General features: G+C 38.9%; 1 protein-coding gene across 1 annotated transcript in view; it reads left to right on the forward strand.

Annotated features, from left to right (window-relative positions):
* BTBD1 (BTB domain containing 1) overlaps positions 1–18,754 on the forward strand; it is a 45,387-nt gene extending 26,633 nt beyond the window's left edge. Inside the window, exons 5-8 of the mRNA XM_079907210.1 lie at positions 6,142–6,334; positions 13,092–13,179; positions 16,564–16,710; positions 17,220–18,754. Of these exons, the coding sequence (XP_079763336.1) occupies positions 6,142–6,334; positions 13,092–13,179; positions 16,564–16,710; positions 17,220–17,378 (587 nt within the window). The 3' untranslated portion in view covers positions 17,379–18,754. The remainder of the gene's footprint in view (positions 1–6,141; positions 6,335–13,091; positions 13,180–16,563; positions 16,711–17,219) is intronic.
* The last annotated feature ends 2,359 nt before the right edge of the window (positions 18,755–21,113 follow it).

Here is a 21,113-nt window from a genome sequence, read left to right on the forward strand (position 1 = left end):
TCTGGATCTAGTGTTTTCTTTGTGAAAGGTGTTTTTTTTTTTTTTTGCGGTACACGGGCCTCTCACTGTTGTGGCCTCTCCCGTTGCGGAGCACAGGCTCCGGACGCGCAGGCTCAGCGGCCATGGCTCACGGGCCCAGCCGCTCCACGGCATGTGGGATCTTCCCGGACCGGGGCACGAACCCATGTCCCCTGCATCGGCAGGCGGACTCTCAACCACTGCGCCACCAGGGAAGCCCATCCCCACGAGTTTTGATATGTTGTATTTTCATTGTCATTCAATAAAAAGTATTTTCTAATTTTCATGGTAATTTTTTTCTTGACCCATGGGCTATTAAGTATATAGCTTAATTTTCAAATATTTGGGAATTTTTCTCCTAGCTTTAAGACAGAAATTTCTGTTTAATTCTTTAGTCTCTTAGCAGCGTCTTTCTGCCTGGTTTTTTGGTCTCATAGTTTTCTCTTGCTTGTGCATAGCTTAGGAATTGACAAATACTTTTTTTAAATTTTATTTTTGGCCGTGTTGGGCCTTTGTTGGGTCTTTGTTGCTGTGCTCAGGCTTTTCTCTGATTGCAGCCAGTGGGGCTACTCTTCATCGCGGTGCGTGGGCTTCTCATTGTGGTGGCTTCTCTTGTTGCGGAGCACAGGCTCTAGGCACATGGGCTTCAGTAGTTGCAGCACAGGTGCTCAGTAGTTGTGGCACACGGGCTTAGTTGCTCCACGGCATGTGGGATCTTCCTGGACCAGGGCTCGAACCTGTGTCCCCTGCATTAGCAGGCAGATTCTTAGCCACTGCGCCACCAGGGAAGCCCAGGAGTTGACAAATACTTCAAGGAGAAATTATGCGCAAAATGTTGGTCTTGTTTGTCTATTACGTATTCTCTTCCAGATCGTTGTCTGGCTGCCTTGGTAGCTTTGAATTACAGTTTTTGTCTCTTCAGTCAGTTGAGGACTACCACAATTTCTAGGTTGCCAGTTTCTACGTGGCATTTATGCCCTGTTAAGCAAATCAGCAAATATCCCAAGGGGAAAAGTGGTGACAGATATAGGGCTTCATCTCAATACATTTCCCTTCTCAAGCACTGACTGCCTCAATTGTTCTCTGTTAACATGAAATAGCTATTTTATGTACTGTTTCATGTATAGTTGTTCTCTGACGTAGGCTCTTCCATCTTACAGACTTATTAATATTTTTATGTAGTGAAATAATGTTTCTGTTTTTGCTGTTATGTATGTTCTTTTCTGTTATGCTTATTATTTCTGTATTATATTTTTCAAAACTGTTTTAGGGAGAGCTCCCTTTATGTTCTCTGTTTTGCTGTTGAGTGTGTGTGTGTGTGTGTGTTTTCTGTCTAGAGATTAGGAAATAATTCTGCATTTACTTTTTCCCCTCCAATTTTCTTAATTCATTTCATAATAAAATGATATTTATTGACCTTCCCTATTTAAGATAAGAATGTTAGCATGGTGTTCCATCCTTTCAACCTTTCTAGCACACTTTATGGTAACTGATTATACACTCAACATAACGTACTACAAAGACACAACTGTAGTAGACTTAATTATAGGTTGTATTGGATTTAGTGTTTATCACCAGTTCTTTTATGATACACCTTCTTGAATTCTTTATTTTGATTCACTCATTTGATGAGTTTATTCTTGATTACTTTCTTTAAATAGGTATACGGTAGATATCTGAGAACATTTTTCATGATCTGAAGACTTCTTTTTTCAACTAAGGAAATTTTATAATACAGGCATACCTTGGCAATATTGTGTGTTCCAGACCACAACAATAAATTGAATATCGCAATAAAGTGAGCCATACAAATTTTTTGGTTTCCCAATGCATATAAAAGTTATGTTTACACTATATTATAGTCTGTTAAGTGCAATAGCATTATGTCTAAAAAAAACAAAGTACATACCTTAATTTAAAAAGACTGTATTGCTAAAGAATGCTAGCTAACATCTGAGCCTTCAGCGAGTCCTAATCTTTTTGCTGGTGGAGGGTCTTGCCTCGATGTTGACGGCTGCTGACTGGTCAGGGTGGTGGTTGCTGAAGGTTAATATGGCTGTGGCAACTTCTTTCTTTTTTTTTATTTTCATTTTTAAAAAATTTTTGGCTGCGTTGGGTCTTCACTGCTGTGCGCAGGCTTTCTCTAGTTGTGGTGAGCAGGGGCTACTCTTTGTTGCAGTGCACAGGCTTCTCATTGCGGTGGCTTCTCTTGTTGCAGAGCATGGGCTCTAGGTGTGGAGGTTTCAGTAGTTGTGGCACGTGGGCTCAGTAGTTGCGGCACGCGGGCTTCAGTAGTTGTGGCGGATGGGCTTATTTGCTCCGCAGCATGTGGGATCTTCCCGGACCAGGGCTCAAACCCATGTCCCCTGCATTGGTAGGCGGATTCTTAACCACTGCGCCACCAGGGAAGTCCTTTGGCAATTTCTTAAAATAAGATAATAATGAAGTTCGCCACAGTGATTGACTCTTTCAGGAAACATTTCTCTGTAGCAGGCAATGCTGTTTGATAGCATTTTACCCACAGTAAAACTTCTTTCAAAATTGGAGTTAGTCCTCTTTCACCCTGCCACTGCTTTATCAGTTAAGTTTATGTCATGTCAACAGTCTTCACAGCATCTTCAACAGGAGGAGATTCTGTCTCAAGAAACCACTTTCTTTGCTCATCTGTAGAAGCAACTCCTCATCTGTTCAAGTTTTATCATGAGGTTGCAGCAATTCAGTCATATCTTCAGGCTCCACTTCTAATTTTACTTCTCTTGCTATTTCTACCACATCTGCAGTTATTTCCTCCACTGAAGTCTTTGAACTCCTCAAAGTCAAGCATGAAGGTTACAGTTTACTTCCTCCAAACTGTCTTTAATATTGATATTTTGAACTCTTTCCATGAATCATGGATGTTCTTAATGGCATCTAGAATGGTGACTCCTTTCCAGGTTTTCAGTTTACTTTGCCCAGATGCATCAGAGGAATCACTACTGTCTATGGTAGCTATAGCCTTATGAAATGTTCTTCTTAAATAATAAGGCTTGAAAGTCTAAATTACTCTTTGATCCATGGGCTATGGAATGGATGTTCTGTTAGCAGTCATGAAAACAACTGTACATCTTCATGAGTGCTCTTGGATGACCAGGTACATTGTCAAGGAACAATATTTTGAAAGGAATCTTTTTTTCTGAGCAGTTGGTCTCAACAGTGGGCTTAAAATATTCAGTATACCATGTTGTCAGCAAATGTGCTGTCATCCAGGCTTTTTTGTTCCATTTATAACACAGAGTAGATTTAGCATAATTCTAAAGGGCCCTAGGAATTTCAGAATGGTGAATGAGCATTGGCTTCAACTTAAAGTCACCAGCTACATTAGCCCCTAACAAGAGTGTCAGGCTGTCCTTTGAAGCTTTAAAGCCAGGCATTGACTTCTCTCTAACTATCAAGAGTCCTAGATGGCATCTTCTTCTACTAGAAGGCTATTTGTCTACACTTGTCTACATTGAATTATCTGTTGTTTTGTGTAGCCACCTTCATTAATTATCTTAGCCAGATCTTCTGGATAACCTGCTGCAGCTTCTACATCAGCACTTGCTGCTTCACCTTGCACTTTTACATCACAGAGGCAGCCTCTTTCCTTAAACCTCCTGGACCCCCTTCTGCTAGCTTCAGACTTTGCTTCTGTAGCCTCCTCATCTCTTTCAGCCTTCATAGAATTGAAGAGAGTTAGGGCCTTGCTCTGGATTAGTCTTTGTCTTAAGGGAATGTTGTGGCTGGTTTGATCTTCTATCCAAACCACTCAGACTTTCTCCATATCAGCATTAAGGCTGTTTTGCTTTCTTATTATTTGTGTGTTCACTGGAGTAGCACTTTTAATTTCCTTCAGGAACTCTTCCTTTGCATTCACAACTTGGCTACTCTTTGGTGCAAGAGACCTAACTTTTGACAAGCCTTCTTACTCAGCATAACCATTTCTGCTTTTGATTTAAAGGGAGAGATGTTTGACTGTTCTTTCACTTGAACACTTAAGAGGCCACTATAGGGCTGTTGTTTTCATTTTTTTTTTTGTAAATTTATTTATTTTATTTTTGGCTGCATTGGGTCTTCGTTGCTGTGCGCGGGCTTTCTCTAGTTGCAGCGAGCAGGGGCTACTCTTCATTGTGCTGCACGGGCTTCTCATTGTGGTGGCTTCTCTTGTTGAGAAGCACGGGCTCTAGGCGCGCGGGCTCAGTAGTTGTAGCTTGCGGGCTCTAGAGTGCAGGCTCAGTAGTTGTGGTGCAGGGCTTAGTTGCTCCGTGGTATGTGGTATATGGGATCTTCCTGGACCAGGGCTCAAACCTCTGTCCCCTGCGTTGGCAGGCAGATTCTTAACCACTGTGCCAGCAGGTAAGCCCAACTATAGGGTTGTTAATTGGCCTAGTTTCAATACTGTTGTGTCTCAGGAGGAGACAGAGAGATGGGGAACGGCTGATCAGTGGAGCAGTCAGAACACACACAACATTTATGCAGATACCTGCATAACTTAATTGTTCGCTGTCTTATGGGTGTGGTTCATGGGGCTCAAAACTATTACAGTAGTGACATCAGAGGTCACTGATCACAGATCATCATAACAAGTATAGTAATAATGAAAAAGTTTAAACTATTGAGAGAATTACCAAAATGTGACACAGAGACACAAAGTGAGCAAATGCAGTTGAAAAATGACAGCAACAGACTTGTTGATGCAGGGTTGCCACAAATCTTCAATTTGTAAAAAAAAATGTATCTGCGAAGCATAATAAAGCGAGGTATACCTGTAGTCTTGAATTATTGCATCATCCTATTTCTTACTGTTAGTTCTTCAGGAACACTAGTTACCTGTATGTTGGTCTCTGCTTTTTATCATCCATTTTAATCACCTTAACATTTTAATTCTTTTGTCTTATTTGTCATTCTGAGAAAGATACATGAGTTTTCACCCCCATCTGTCTTCTGATCTTACGCAGTTCCAGTTACATTCTCTTCTTTTTTTCTCTCTAAAATGCATGTTTTAAGTTTGTAATTGTATTTTTTCTTCTTTACAATCTTTACTTATCCAGAGATTGCAAATGAACCACGGGGCCAGGTCTGGCAGGTTGATATATTTTGTTTGTGATATTCTAAAACTTTATATTAAAAATCAGGGCATTTTACGTTAAAATCTGATTTATAGTTTCTTAAACCAAATTTCTAGTGTTTTGCAGTCTCTTAGTTAGATTGTTTTTACCAGCCTTGGAAGGAATCTCCTGGCATCTTTTATGAGGAATAGCATTTATTCCTGGTTAAATTTAAGCTGTTTGGAATTTTCTCTTCCCAGAAACAGTGAATGAGAAAACTATAGCTTGTGATATGCTGCTTCCATAGCTCTTCCAGTCTTAGCTCCTGACCTCTGCTGATTTCAAAATCCCACAATGAAAGCACTGTGCCATCTATTTCTACCTCTAAATATTCCATTGTTTGATTACAGCCTCAGACAGATGGGGAATGGAGAGGTAACGATAGCTCTGGCTGCCACTGTAAGCACTTCTCCAACTCTCCTCTTTCTGGGAAACGGAACACTCAGGGCAAATGGATAGAAAAATCCAGGGATCTTTCTGTGATTTCAGGGTTTCAGCTAAGCTTTGATTTATTAATGATTTTAACACTTACATATTAGGTTAACCTCGGATGAATTTAGTAAAACTTTAAAATTAAATATATGCTAAAATTAGGGGCTTCCCTGGTGGCGCAGTGGTTGAGAGTCTGCCTGCCAATGCAGGGGACACGGGTTTGTGCCCCGGTCTGGGAAGATCCCACATGCCGCGGAGCGGCTGGGCCCGTGAGCCATGGCCGCTGAGCCTGCATGTCCGGAGCCTGTGCTCCTCAACGGGAGAGGCCACAACAGTGAGAGGCCCACGTACCACAAAAAAAATAAATAAATTAAATAAATAAATAAATATATATATATATATATATATATATATATATATATGCTAAAATTATATATACTGAGATTTTTCTACCTCATTGTTACTTTACATCTTTCACATTTGAATTCACGTTATTATGGGGAGAATTACAAAGTTAGGAATTGCAGTGAAGTTACTTTTATTGAGGTTTATGTTTTTATTTCTACAGGTCCTGCTCAGTCTGGAATTCTGTCAGATCGTGAAGTGGTAAACCTCTTTCTTCATTTTACTGTCAATCCTAAGCCCCGAGTTGAATACATTGATCGACCAAGATGCTGCCTCAGAGGAAAGGAATGCTGCATCAATAGATTCCAGCAAGTAGAGAGCCGGTGGGGTTACAGTGGAACGAGTGATCGAATCAGGTATCTGCATATTGTAGATTTGGGGGTGGGGCGGGGCGGGGCAGCGGCTCGCATTTGGCTTTTATGTTCATATTGTGGGAGATAATTAACCACATTTTATTTTATACTTTGTTTAATACATTTCTAACTTGATACAACAGTCAAGAAGTCAGGCTTACTGGTCTCTCCACTGAATTATGAGTGAGGGAATCTCTTAGGAAACAAGTAGAGTAAGAAAGGATTGACTTGGGCCTTCTATTTTCTGAGTTTCGTTTGGATTGCCACTGCTGGTGAGCTGAAGTCTAGACCTTAATTGATCAAACATTATTTTTACAGCCTTAGGGCTATAATTTAATACATTTAATCTTACTTGGTTTAGTGTGAGATTTTTATTTGTATAGATGTTGCATGGAAAATATCTCAGTATACATTTGTAACAACTTGGGGAAAATTTTTTTTTAATTTTAAAAGATGCATGCATATAATCCTTTTGGAATTCATATTTGCTCTACCGTGTTTCCTTAGGTTAAGTGTCAAAATAGAATATTTACCTGTTTTCATAAAACATGCCTTTTGAATTTGCATTTATTTAATATTAATAGCACTTTGGTGTAAAACTAGAAACTAACAAGAAGTTTGTTTAAAACTAGAACTCCAAGAGGGAGAGGACTCTTACAAATATTGGGTTAAAATGGAAATAAAAATGCATTTGTAGACTATTTAGTAATAATTCACAATGAGAATACTATATGTGAGAACTTAGGGGATGAGGCCAAAGTGTCACACAAAGAATTAGCGATAATTAACTACTTTTATTAAATAAATTAGAGTAGAAATAAATGATTTCAGCATTAACCCAAGAAGCTAGAAAATGAATAGCAAAAGAACCATATGAAAAGAGAAAGGAAATAGGTAAATGTAGAAATTAATGAATTAAAAATAGTAGAATTGTTAAATATAAGCTGGTTCCTGAAAAAGACCAATAAAATAAGCAAACCTTGGGCAAAGGTAATAAAACATACTTACATCTACAAATAATGGAATATAATAATATACTGAGGAAATTTTTATTTTAATTCTGGGTTTACTCTGTGCTAATAAATTGAACATCTTGATGGAATGGATCATTTTATAGGCAAATATAAATTATCAAAATTGACTGAAGAAGAAAGCCTGAATAGACCAATTACCATGGAAGAAATTAAAAGTTATCAAAGAACTGTCCCTTCACAAGGTGGTTTTGACAGGTGAGTTTTATCAAACATTCAGGGAACAGGTTGTTTCGTTGAACATTAAAAGAAGAAAATACTTTTTGGTTAGTTATTGAAAGAAGCATAATCCTTATACAGGAATCTGACAAGGCAAAAAATTTTCTAGGTCAATCTCACTTATATAGAAAAGAAATAAAATAGCGTATTGAATCTAGCAGTACCTTAAAAGAATAATACTATAACAGCAAATAGATGTAAATCAACTATAGTCCAATTTTTAAAAAACAGTGATAAATTAGGGTCGGAAAAATACATCCAGTGGAGATAAATATGCAAGATCCATGTTCTGACATCTTAAGTTTGGTTCTAAAGCTATAAAGTTACAGAAATTGAAGAGTTTATCACATGAAAAGGACACATATTGCTCAGGAGAAGCGTGGCTGTTTCAGATACAGAGACTTTAGAGAAGTTTCTCCTGTGGTTTCTTAGAAAGGGGACACTGAGCAGTGCAATGAACATCATTTAAAATAACATCCATCCAACTGAGTTTTGTAAGGCTATTCCTAATAACGTCCATCAGTGCAAAAGGAGTGCAAAAAAAAAAGACAGATAAGAGTTTGGAGATTGAAAGAATGGCGCAAAACTAGGAAATATATTACTATAATTCACCATGGTAGCAGATCAAAGGAAAAAAATTTATTTTGATGTCAAAAAGACTTTTGGGGCTTCCCTGGTGGCGCAGTGGTTGAGAGTCCGCCTGCCGATGCAGGGGACACGGGTTCATGCCCCAGTCTGGGAAGATCCCACATGCCGCGGAGCGGCTGGGCCTGTGAGCCATGGCTGCTGAGCCTGCGCATCTGGAGCCTATGCTCTGCAACGGGAGAGGCCACAACAGTGAGAGGCCTGCGTACCACAAAGACTTTTGATAAAATTTTACCCTCGATCCAGATAAAACCATTAATAGGCTAGGTCTAGAAGAATACTCCTTTAACATGATGGGCTATTGAAACCTCAAGATAGGGATGCCTGGTAACCTTGCTGTTTTTCAGTAGTGTTCTTAAAACTCTGATTGATGTAGGTATAAAGATAAAGAAATATACGTAATTAATACAACGTTGTAAATCAACTATACTTCAATATAAACAAACAGAAAAAGAAATATTGGAGAGGAAGAGGTGTTTTTCATTTTTTTCAGATAACGTCTATGTTAGTAGTTCTTCACTCCATCAGACCTAGTTCTCCCTTTTTTTGTAATAAATATTTTGTATTCCCCCTTTATTAACCTGAAATGAAATTCATAGATAATGTGTTTCATTTTTTTAAAATGATATAATGGCCCAGTTGTAATGTAAAGGACAGTAAATGTAACTGATAGTAAAATCAAATGTGTACTTCAATATGTAGACACTTGGGCAGCACCAGAAGACAAACAAGCAATCAGAGATAGTACCTGTATGCACCAGCACACTGAGACAGCTGTAGGTGCAGGGAACAGGTGTATTATACTCATGTCCCAAATACCATGAGTAGCACTGCTGCCAATTTTGTCATTTTCTTTAAAAGTTTCAACTAAAGCAAACTATGGTCCATCCTGTTTATCTAGTTTCCGTATTTGAGAACTCATCTACTCGCTAGAATTTATTTGTAACCCCCAAATCAATACCAGCAGCGCTTTCTTAGTCATTCACAGAAAAGATTTTAGTTGCCTGGGAGCATGCTCCTGTGTGAGCTCAAACAAGGAGGATGCTCTACCTTCTTATTTCAGCGCTCATACAGAGATGGAGATGGTAGGGGGCAGTGCAGTGCAGGACACTACAGCTCTGTGGCCATTGGACAGTTTGAATCCCATCTCTGGCATCTGTTAGTGGGGTGGCCTCAGGCAAGTCACTTAACACTCCTTAATTCCATTTCTCTTTTGTGAAACACAGAAAATGGGATATACTAGAATGAGTTGTTCTTAGGATTTAAGATTATAATCCACATGAGTGGTGTGTGAGTGTGTGTGTGAGTGTGTGTGTGTGTGTGTGTGTGTGTACATTCCCCCTAAGAGCAGTGGTTTAGTATTTGCTAATTCTGTGTTTGCGCCAACTATAAAATATAACTACCACAAATAATGAGAAATGACTGTATGATATTTCCTCGATTTGTATAGTAGTCACCTCTTGTAAAAGTCAGTGAATGTTAAAATTGCTGTAAAAATCTTGGTTTATTAATAAAAAGGGATTAAGTTCAAGTCTCATAGTTAAAAACAAGTTTTTCATCTACATGAATTCTGACAGGACACTTGAAAGTTGGTTGAGATTCTTTGTTTTGGGAGACTTTCCTAAGTATTGCAGTAAATCTGGTGTCCCTGGCTCCCTGTCAGTGGTGCATCATATCCTTTGTGAAAATAGAGCCTGCCTCCCTGGGCACAGAACTCCTTTTGAGAACAACTAGTCCACCCAGACAGCCTCAGGATCAGTAAAAATCTATTAGAACCAATGCATAGTAGTGGCAACTTATAAAACGTATGTGCAAAACCCAGTGATGTTCCTGTGTCATTAAAATTCATTTACAGAGATGGGTGGTGTTGATGGTTAACAACAGTGTGAATTACTTAATGTCACTGAATGGTGCACTTTAAAATGCTTAAGATGGTACATTTTGTTATATATTTTGCCACAATAAAAAAATTTTAGGGCATTCCCTAGCGGTCCAGTGGTTAGGACTTGGCGCTTTCAGGGTGGTTTCCCGGGTTCAATGCCTGGTCAGGGAACTAAGATTGCGCAGGCCATGCGATGCAGCAAAAAAATAAATAAATAAAATTAATGTTTGAATTTTCAGTTAAAATGGTGAGTAAAAACAGACCCCACTTGCAATAGTAACAAATAACATAAAGTAGCAGGGGTAAATCCTATAGGAAATGTACGGTATGGTATCTTTATAAAGAATTGGAAAACTTCGACTGGAATCAGACAGTGTCTTTCCAAACTAACCTTTCTGAGTTAGGCAGTTCCTTGTAGAAGTCACATGTTTTTGGTAGGGAGGAGTGGGTTGGCAAAATTATTCTAAAATTAATTTGCAAAAGTAAAGGTTTCTTTTTTAAAAGAGTGGTATTAATCAAATATGAAAAATACTGTAAAGCCGTAAGAGAATGTTGTACGGAACATACTACAGAGTTCAGAAACCAACCTAATATAAATGAACATTTAGAATGTGAGGAAGGATTAACCACTGGGAAAATAAAGTTAGATCTTTACTGATGCCATCTTCCAATATTTGTATAAATTAAAATTTTAACGTTAAAAAAAGGAAACCGTGAAGGTGCCGGAACAGAATGCTTATTTATTATGAGGATGAGATAGGCCTCTCTGAACTTGGCATAGATCATAATTTGACTACAAATAATTCAAAATGTTACATCCAAAACCACCATAAAGTTAAAAGATAAATGACAAATAGGAAAGTTTTTGTAATGGATGTTACTGACAAAGCATATAATAACTATATAACATGGTCTTTCAAACCCACATGAAAAAGACACTCATCAGCAGAGAAAAATGGGAAAAGAATGTGAGTGGGTTTTTCATTAAAGAGAAAATCCAGTAGATAGTAAGCATATGAGCAAATGTGTTAACTCAGTAATCAAATATAAATAGAATTTGTCAATCATCAGTTTCTCAACAGCAAAAAGAAATGAATACTTGTGGTTGTTGAGAGTGAGATAGAAATGATCTTCATTCCTTGTTGGGTGTAAAGTTTTATAATCTTCCCAGAAAGCAATTTGATAAAGTTCATCTAACGCCTTAAGAATATGCCTTTCATTTTCCCCAGAAAATCTACTTCCAGGAATTTATTCTAGGAAATAATGAAGGCACTGTGAAATGACTGTTCATCATGGCATTGTTGTATAATAACAAAAACTGCAAATAACCTAGATTATTTAACAAGTAGGAATTGTTTAAATATAATGAATCAGTAGTAGTTTTTTACCTTTTTACATGAAGTTACAAAAATATATATATTCTGACATGGTTTTTAAAATAATACATATATGTTCATAGAAAAAAGTCTGTTTTTGTATTGTTTAAAAACAGAACTAAAAGTCTGAAAAGGAAGTGCACCAAATTGAAAATGAAGTTATCTCTAGATGGTAGATTTAGAGATGCTTTAAATTTTTCCTCTTGTTTGCTTAGCTGCATTTTCTGACTTTTTTTAAACAGAGAATATATTGCTTTTTTATAATAAAAAATTATAAATAATATATTTTAAAAATTTTAACGTCATCCTCATACTGGGAGTTTAACATAGTGATTGAGTGTGACCTTTTGATCCATGCAGACCTGGGATTGTGTCCCAGCTCTGCTACACATTTTGATCCAGGCAAGTTAATTTCTCTAAATCTCAGTTTCTTCAGCTATAAAAACAGGATGATAAAAATCATACTGTGTTACTTAGTTTATAGAGCTGTTATGATGACTAAAGGAAATAATTCATGTAAAGAACTGAAGCTCGGTGCCTGGCACAGGAAGTGCTCATAAAGTGGCAATGGTATGGTAGTAATAATAATAAAACTTGTTACTTCAGTTCTTAAAGTATGAAATGTTGAGGATAACTGCTTTATATTATAGATTATCTCTTATTATACAGTCATTTAGTGCCATTTGTGCTTGATGCTAGTTTTTATACATTTATAACATGGAGTAAGGTGGGTCTGTTTCTTAACTATGGTGACTAAACTGGATCCGCTAATTGTTCTAGTGTGAAATCTCATTCTGATCCACCTGTGTAACTTAGGTCCTGTCCCCAGACCTCCACCACCAATTCTGTTACAGCAGCCTGCTTCCTTCACAATTCTTATCACAACTTACAATTAACGATTTATCCCTTTGTTTACTTATTTATTATCAGTGTCCTCCTTTAGGCCATAAGTGCAGTAGGGGCAGAGACTATCTTGTTGACCATTATTTCTCCAGTGCCAGGCCCAGTAAGTATTCATCGAGCTGAAGAATTGTCAGAGTTTGGGACGCTGCACATCAGGTCTGATGGCTGACACATCTCTGTTCATGAAGGAGATGTGCAGACAGATTTGGACTAAAATTATCATCACAACAAAAGTGGGTATTTAGGTTAAATAAATTGCTTGGCTCAAAAATGAAAACAGAGGGCTTCCCTGGTGGCGCAGTGGTTGCGAGTCCGCCTGCCGATGCAGGGGACACGGGTTCGTGCCCCGGTCTGGGAAGATCCCACACGCCGCAGAGTGGCTGGGCCCGTGAGCCATGGCTGCTGAGCCTGTGCGTCTGGAGCCTATGCTCCGCAACGAGAGAGGCCACAACAGTGAGAGGCCCGCGTACCACAAAAAAAAAAAAAAAAGAAAACAGATTCTACTTAAGTTTCCAATAAGTTACTCTAGCAAGAGTTTTTTGGTAAGCAGATGACATTTCCAAGGATGTTTAATTTTTGATAGTTTTCTTTATTATGAGCAAAATTAGATGTTCTGAGTAACACTTTAAAAATGTATAAGCCTTTGGAGTATGAATGCTTACTGAATTATGTATGTTATTTTATATTTGGCCTCGTTCTCTCAGGTTCACAGTTAATAGAAGAATCTCTATAGTCGGATTTGGTTTATATGGATCTATTCATGGTCCCACGGATTATCAAGTGAATATACAGGTACACTTTTTTTGCCCACTGTATACCATCTGAAATACATAACAAGTGTCATTTTACGATAAGATATTGTTTCGGCAAAATCCAAATTTCAGTATAAAAGCCTATTAGTATTTTAAGCCTAGAGGTTCCACTTTACAATTGATCTAAAAAGTGTAGTTTCAGAAAATTGAGGTCCTGGGGTCCTTAACAGAAGCATTAACATACAAGGAGCTCGCCTTTGTCCAGGAAACCCTTCTATTAGTTCATCCTGCTGTGTACTGACTGTCTCAAAACACCCACCTGCTTTTTTCATGGTACTTTGAACTCTAGGGCTTGAGACTGTCTAATTTCCTATAACTACTGGTTACACCTCTGATTTCTGATTGTCTGACCATACCCTGCCCCATTCTTAGGTCTGCTCCACCTCAGTTCTTTCAGATATGACACGATTACTTAATCTCGAAGAAAGTGAAGCACCTCTCTCCTTCCCTTCCAGTCAACCAGTGTTCTCCACACTTTTGATTGCACATCCCAGTTAGTGAAATTATTTTTGAAACACATCTACATTGTACTTTATTTACTATACACATATACCTATGCAATACTATACTTATTTTATATTATACATAAATTAAAACACAAAAAATAGAAATGAAAAAAGGAAGTAAACAATGTTTCAGACTTCTTTCAGCTGAAAAAACTACCCTTTCTAAAATGTTAATTAATATACTATTTTTAATAGTAAAAACATTGGTGAACTTTGTGATCAAAATGCATCATTGACTTTCAAGATACACAACAATTCAAAGATCTGGTCTGGTCCGGGGACTTACCTGGTGGCGCAGTGGTTAAGAATCTGCCTGCCAGTGCAGGGAACACGGGCTCGAGCCCTGGTCCAGGAAGATCCCACATGCCGCAGAGCAACTAAGCCCGTGCGCCACAACTACTGAGCCTACATGCCACAACTACTGAAGCCCTTGTGCTTAGAGCCCGTGTTCCGCAACAAAGACAAGCCACCGCAATGAGCAGCCCGCGTACTGCAACGAAGAGTAGCCCCCGCTTGCCACAACTAGAGAAAGCCCGTGTGCAGCAAGGAGGGCCCTACACAGACAAAAATAAAGGTCTGGTCTGATGACAGCCAAAAAAGATACTTTACTACCTCACAAATACACCTTGTTCCAAATGGAAGAATTGCTTTATTGGCTGTGCTAATGAAATCATGCTCATTTTTAAATTCTGTCCACTAACGTTTATAGTGAAATTCAGCTATAAATTAAATCATTCATGTCATTTCATTGCTCTTACAAACCAAAGCCACTGAGATTGTTTATTTGAAAGATTTTAAAGGTTAGGAAATTTTTTTTCTATAATTTTTAATGCAAAAAAGCCACAGCAGACCTCTTAGGGGTATAAAAGATTTTCATGATCACTCCCCGTTTTACTTTTTTTTTTTTTTTTTGCGGTACGCGGGCCTCTCACTGCTGTGGCCTCTCCCGTTGCGGAGCACAGGCTCCGGACACGCAGGCTCAGCGGCCATGGCTTACGGGCCCAGCCGCTCCGCGGCATGTGGGATCTTCCCGGGCTGGGGCACGAACCCGTGTCCCCTGCATCAGCAGGTGGACTCTCAACCACTGCGCCACCAGGGAAGCCCCCGTTTTACTTTATATATTGTTAAGATCCTATCCATGGGATCCATAAGCCCCCTTAAGCAGGCTGTGTAATCTGCAGGCCTGGGAAGGAGTGAGGGCCCCACAGGCATTCTCTTCAATTGTGGAACCCCTGTCTTCCTTCAGTGCCCCTCCCATATTACATGAGACACCAGATTCCTTGTGTACAGTCTGAGGGAGGGCATCGGGGTTATAGGTATATTAAAATGATAAAATATAAAATGAATAGAAGTAGGACTTCTCTTTATTTTCTTCCGCCCGGTGGCTAGTCCCATGCACCCTCTAGATAACACTACCAGATAGACCTGCCTGAATCTCTACCATCTCAAGGGTGTGTCTGTGGGCAAATTAGGTAACCTCTCTGAGCCCCAGTGTCCTTGTTTACTTTGACAGTAGTGGTACCTCCATTATGTTTTTGTGAGCAACGGTTGAGATGATGCATGTAAAGTGTTTGGAACATAGTCTGTTGCTGTCGTTGTTGCTGTAGTTTTATAATTTGAGTCTCACAATAGCCTTAGGAAGAAGGCAAACAAGTTTTTTTCCAAGATTAAAAGATAAAACTGAGGCTCGGAGAAGTGGTTTACTTTAGATTACACTACCACAACGAAATCCTGTCTTACTACTTTTCCAGGGCACCATCATGTCTTTTTTTTAAATTGAATTGTGATATACTGTAGTCCCTCAGTATCTTCAGGGGATTGGTTCTAGGACCCCCTGTGGATGCCAAAATCCATGGATGCTCAAAGCCCCTTATATAAAATGACGTAATACAGTCAGTCCTCCACATCCACAGGTTCTGCATCCGCGTATACAGGGGGCCAACTGTACATACAGAAAAGTAGACATAAGTGGTACGTAGGCTCCCTTTTCATAAACTGCGAACACACTTGTGTAACCAGCAGCCTGATCAAGGAACAGGGTATTACAGCACCCCAGACATCCCCTTGTGATCTTTTCTGGTCACTATCCCGCCTGAGGTGGCCACTGTCCTGATCTCTCGCTGCATGTACTGGTTCAGCCTGTTTTACTATTACCGTTTTTACCTGATGTATGCAAAAAGATGGCTTTGTGAGCCTTGGCCTCCACACATACTGTTCCCTTGCATGAAGACTTTTCTCTTATAACCTGGTAACCTCTGAGTTGAGCTTTAAGAACTCTCTTTTGTGGAGCCTCCCCCCTTCCTGACAAAATCAGTTTTTCCTCTCCTCCTCCACTTCATCTTATGCATAGCTCTCTACTGCAGGTGCTGTACTGAATTGTCATTGTTTACTTGTCTTCTCTAATGACTAGAAGCTCCTTGAGGGTGTCCCTCAGTGCCTGGCACAGGTTATGGAACTAAATCGAAAAGACGGAATTTTCATATTTTGAAATATCCACATAGGAAATGCTACAGGAATTTCCCAGCAACAAGACATAGGCTAGCAAGGAGTAGAGGCTCGTTTCCCTCAGGTGTCTAAAATCCACACAGCCTAAACACCAGTTCCCAAGCCATGTGTCTTTTTTAGAAGCTCCTCTCTCCTGCAGCCAAAGCCCAGTTATCTGACATCCTCCCCATCCTTACTGCAGTGAATGCATTTTCTGACAGCGTGTTTAAAGCCATCTTTAGTGGTTAGAGACAGTAGAGAAAAATTACAGCAGAGAGATGTAGTAGTCTATTTTGCTGTGCCTAAGGGCTTCATACTTTCTTCTACGAAACTTTGTTTTAACTTAAATTTAATTTTTCTTTTAAAAATTACAGATCATTGAATATGAAAAAAAACAAACCCTGGGACAAAATGATACTGGATTTAGTTGTGATGGGACTGCTAACACATTCAGGGTCATGTTCAAAGAACCCATAGAGATCCTACCCAACGTGTGCTACACAGCATGCGCAACACTCAAAGTAAGAGTCTTCCGGAATGTTCCAGGTGGTGAGCTGGCGGGGCCCACGGTTTCCTCTTGCATGTTATAGAGAGCGTGTTTCAATAGAAGCTGAGAGTCACTAACAGTACAGCCTTGTCGGAAGCAGAGAAGGTGGGAAGGTGGGAGCTAAAATATTCCACTGCTTTGAGAAGAGCAGTGCCTCTCAGCAGAACTCTGCTCTGAAAGAAATAGTTCTTCATAAGAAATAGCCTTTTGTTTGAGTAGGAGATTGTAAGTTTGACAGAAGATAAAATAAAACAATTATTTCCTTAAAACCATTTCACTGTCCTCTAATAGTTGAGCTCTACATTCATTATTTTTAGTCATTAATTAGCTTGTAGCAAAAACTACATTTTTCCTTAAATGACTTGGCATAAATTTTTATACAAGAGCTATAACGAAATACAGTAGATCGGTAATATAATTAAAATACCACATTAAATTGCTTATTAAATGAAAATTACTAATGAACCTTTTGTTCTCATTTAGGGTCCAGATTCCCACTATGGCACAAAAGGACTGAAGAAAGTAGTGCATGAAACACCTGCTGCTAGCAAGACTGTTTTTTTCTTTTTTAGCTCCCCTGGCAATAATAATGGCACTTCCATAGAAGATGGACAAATACCAGAAATAATATTTTATACATAATACAGCATTATAATACATAATGGCTAAATAGTACCATACAGCCTAGTCTCAAAGGCATAAAAAACTGGCCACAGAATATAACTGTAAGATAAGAGACATTTTAATTTCTTAGAAAAGATAGATAAGTGTTGACTTAAATCTCTGCATGATTTAAAGGGAGATTTTCCATTTTCTTATAACCTTAGGGGGAAAAAGAACCGGTTTAATTGTTTAAAAAAAACAGCTATTTATCTTGCATAATTTCATAGATTAGCTGACTCATGATCTTTCAGCAGTTTTATAACCGAAAGATTCTTGTTTTATATAGCTGGTTTGTTTTTTTTCCTGTTTTAACTTTTGAAGGTTACATAAGATGAGGTGGGTCAGTATTCCTACAGAATTCCTATTAACTCAAATAACTAATTTCAGAAAATGAAGAAAACTGACCTCATCTTTGGAGTTTCTAACTATCTGGTGGTTAGCATTTGCAGTATTGCTAGAAATAGGCTTAACAAATGCCAAAGAAAATCTTCAGTGCATTTACAGAAAAGGATATTTTATAATAGTATAATATGTTACATAGTACAGTTTTAAACGATAAATGAAATTTGTACGAATTCACAATAATGTGATATAAACAAAGGATCTAAAGGTGTACTCCGAGACTGGCTTCTTTATCACTAAGCTGCACCACTGTACGTGTCTCTCTCTGCGGGGGATGCGGTTGAGAATTCCCAAGATTGAGATGATGGCGGTGGTGCTGATGGTGGCGGAGTAAACAGACATCAGTTCAGCTCTGTGGCGATAATCTTACGCAGCAAGAACTGGAATGAAATACTAACATCTCTAACAGCTGCTTTGAAACTTTAAAGATATCCAACAGAATCACTCCTGAAAAGTATACTTTCACCTACACAGTCCTATCCAAGAAATAAAATATGTTTTAACATTCATGACCTCACTGTCAGAGGTACAGCTGTCTAAGGAGGGGATAGGAAGTATATTGGCAGAATGACATTTATACACTTTTATAAAGCAAAATTTTTATATAAAATTCTTTTTCCCTTCAAAATGATTATCTCATTAAAAATATGTGTCATTAAGCTATATCAAATAGTTGTGGAAGATGTGTAGAAATCAATTCTTTTAAGTATCAACTTAAGAATTATTTCTAAATGGTAATTAGGTTAAAAAAATTTTCCATCTAAAGTAGTATTTGATATTTTCAAGAAGGTAGTGAGGTGTGGTGGTGGCAGAGGTCTCATGTAACTGAAGGTAGTCATACAAGGGACAAGAAATGGAACCATTTACTGACATGGGACATCCCCTGGAATTTTAAAAAAATAAACATCTATTGTACTTTTATTTATTTTTTTGTCATTTCTAAAAGTTGAGTGTAAGACACCATTTTGGAACAAAGCTTCTAATTAATTGAGGTTGAACCTTATTTTTAATTTATGGAAGTAATGCAACCCATAGTAAGAAGGCCTTACTGTTGCCTTAAAGCAACTATAGCAGCAACAACTGTTGTCGTCTGCTGCTTCATCAGTTTTTTTCAGTCTCAGGTTTTTCTCCCCTGTTCTACTCTGAGTAGGTGAGAGAAAGGAAACTGTGCTTGTTATTTACTCTGATATAGTGTAAGGACCATCTCGCCATCGTTTATTAATAGAGCTACCTGAGTGACTCCTGGGTACCAGGCTCTGCACTGAGTACTTTACACACGTTCTCATTTGCTTCTCACAACATCAGTATGAGGGAAGTACTATGATAATATCCATTTCACAGGCCAAGAAATTCATGTTTTAAAAGGTCAAGTGGTTGTAAGCAGAATTTAAACCCAGATCGATCTCCCAAGCTACAAAGCGGGAAAATATTATTTTGCTGGATCCCAAAATGCCACCGTTCTCAAACCTTATAGTGAGACCCAAAAAGATACTTGGCTAATCTGTGTTTACTGTAGAATATAAGCCATTTCTATTTTTTAAAAGAGTGATTACTCCAGTATCTACCCAACAAATTGTGAGTATTTGTTTGCATTATCAAAGTGTTCGTTCTTTTTTTTTTTTTTTTTGTGGTACGCAGGCCTCTCACTGTTGTGGCCTCTCCCGTTGGCGGAGCACAGGCTCCGGACGCGCAGGCTCAGCGGCCATGGCTCACGGGCCCAGCCGCTCCGCGGCATGTGGGATCTTCCCGGACCGGGGAAGCCCCCAAAGTGTTGCTTCTTTAAGGCCCACATAAGCAGTACTTTGCAAGAAAAAAAATTATCGGGAAACAGACAACTTTATAGGGCATTAGAGAGAGCCAGGTCTTCAAATGCAGTATGTTAAATGCAATATGTTTTAGACAAAAAATTGTTCCCTTTCAAGTCCTGTCTCCTTCAGTCTCCTCCTTTTTGCTTCCCTGTTCTAGTTATCCAGATTCAAAACCTGAAAATTGTCCCTTGAATTAGACAGTGCATCATTCATAAGAGAGGACGGTGCTATAGTAATCCCAGCCCCAAGAACTACATGGCTCATTTAGTCTTTTGCCGAGTTTGCACACTTAAAAACTCCATCTTCTCCATTGGCAAAGGCTAAGATAAGAGAGTTTCTAAATTGAACTTTACTAAAACCTGAAAGAAATGTAAAAGAAAATAGGAACCTGTATAAACATTTATAATGGGTTTTCTGCCATTTGGATCATAGGCCCTTTTTTTTTTTTTTTACCATTGGGCAGTATTTTTTCCAACTCTTTCCTTTCCAGAGGCAAAGATTCGGGGCAGCAGCAACAACAGATGTACAGTTTGGGTGGCAAATGGAGCTGATCGCTTTTCCCTTCCCCCTTCTCCACCCCCCACTCCTGAGTGACCTTTGGGAAAGCCTGAATGGTCCTTGCAGGGCACCTCTTCCCTCTCTCTGCCTTCGCTCATCTAGTCAACTGCCAGATAACATAATAATCCACGATTGCAAGTGGCCCCTTTATTTCCATCTAAACTGTCAAAGCTTTAACTGAGGCTGTCATGACTTCACCCCAAACTAATTCTATATAATGCTGATTCAGCTTTTGTGCCCCAATTCTTAACTGATTTCAAACAAAGAAAATATGGCTTTGGTTTAACACCTGGTTCACTTCTACCAAAGCCTTCACACTGAGTGGCCTCAGTATCCAAGCGGGTGGACAACCCAGCCAAACCTAGCTTTCCATTTTCTTCCTAACCTCCAGTAACCTTCACCATTTCATGTCAATCACTCCTGCTCATGACTACACCATGTACCTTGTCATATGGACTCGCACTACCTCTGAAATGGTAAGTTCAGACATAACACTCTCTGACCACAACCTTCGATGCCTCTTCAGCTCTCACACACGCTCCCATACATGTGTCCTTGCACCTCAAGACTGCCATTCCCTTGACCTCTCCGTCCTTTCTGTCAACCCTCTTCCTTCCCTACTCTAGTAGACTCCACCTTCAACCTTTTGGGTTTTTTGCTTCTCCACTTTTGATCTTTGATCACCATTAACCATTTCAGTAACCCTCAACCCTCTCATACCCACCTGGATGAAACCAGTTGTCTGCCTTATCTTCAACTTCCTGGCTGCTGGGTCCAGGCATTTAAAAATGATATAACTGTACAAGACTGGGGTCATGATGATTTCATGGTCTCCAAGTTCAGCTAGACCATCAGTGTTGCAGAGTGAGTTTCAACAGTTAGCTCTTTGACATTCTCCAGAGTATTTAAATCTGTTCCACTCTCCTCACATCTTCAACACCTCCCT

This window comes from Stenella coeruleoalba (genome assembly GCF_951394435.1).
Source record: "Stenella coeruleoalba genome assembly, chromosome: 2".
Lineage (NCBI taxonomy): Eukaryota > Metazoa > Chordata > Mammalia > Artiodactyla > Delphinidae > Stenella > Stenella coeruleoalba.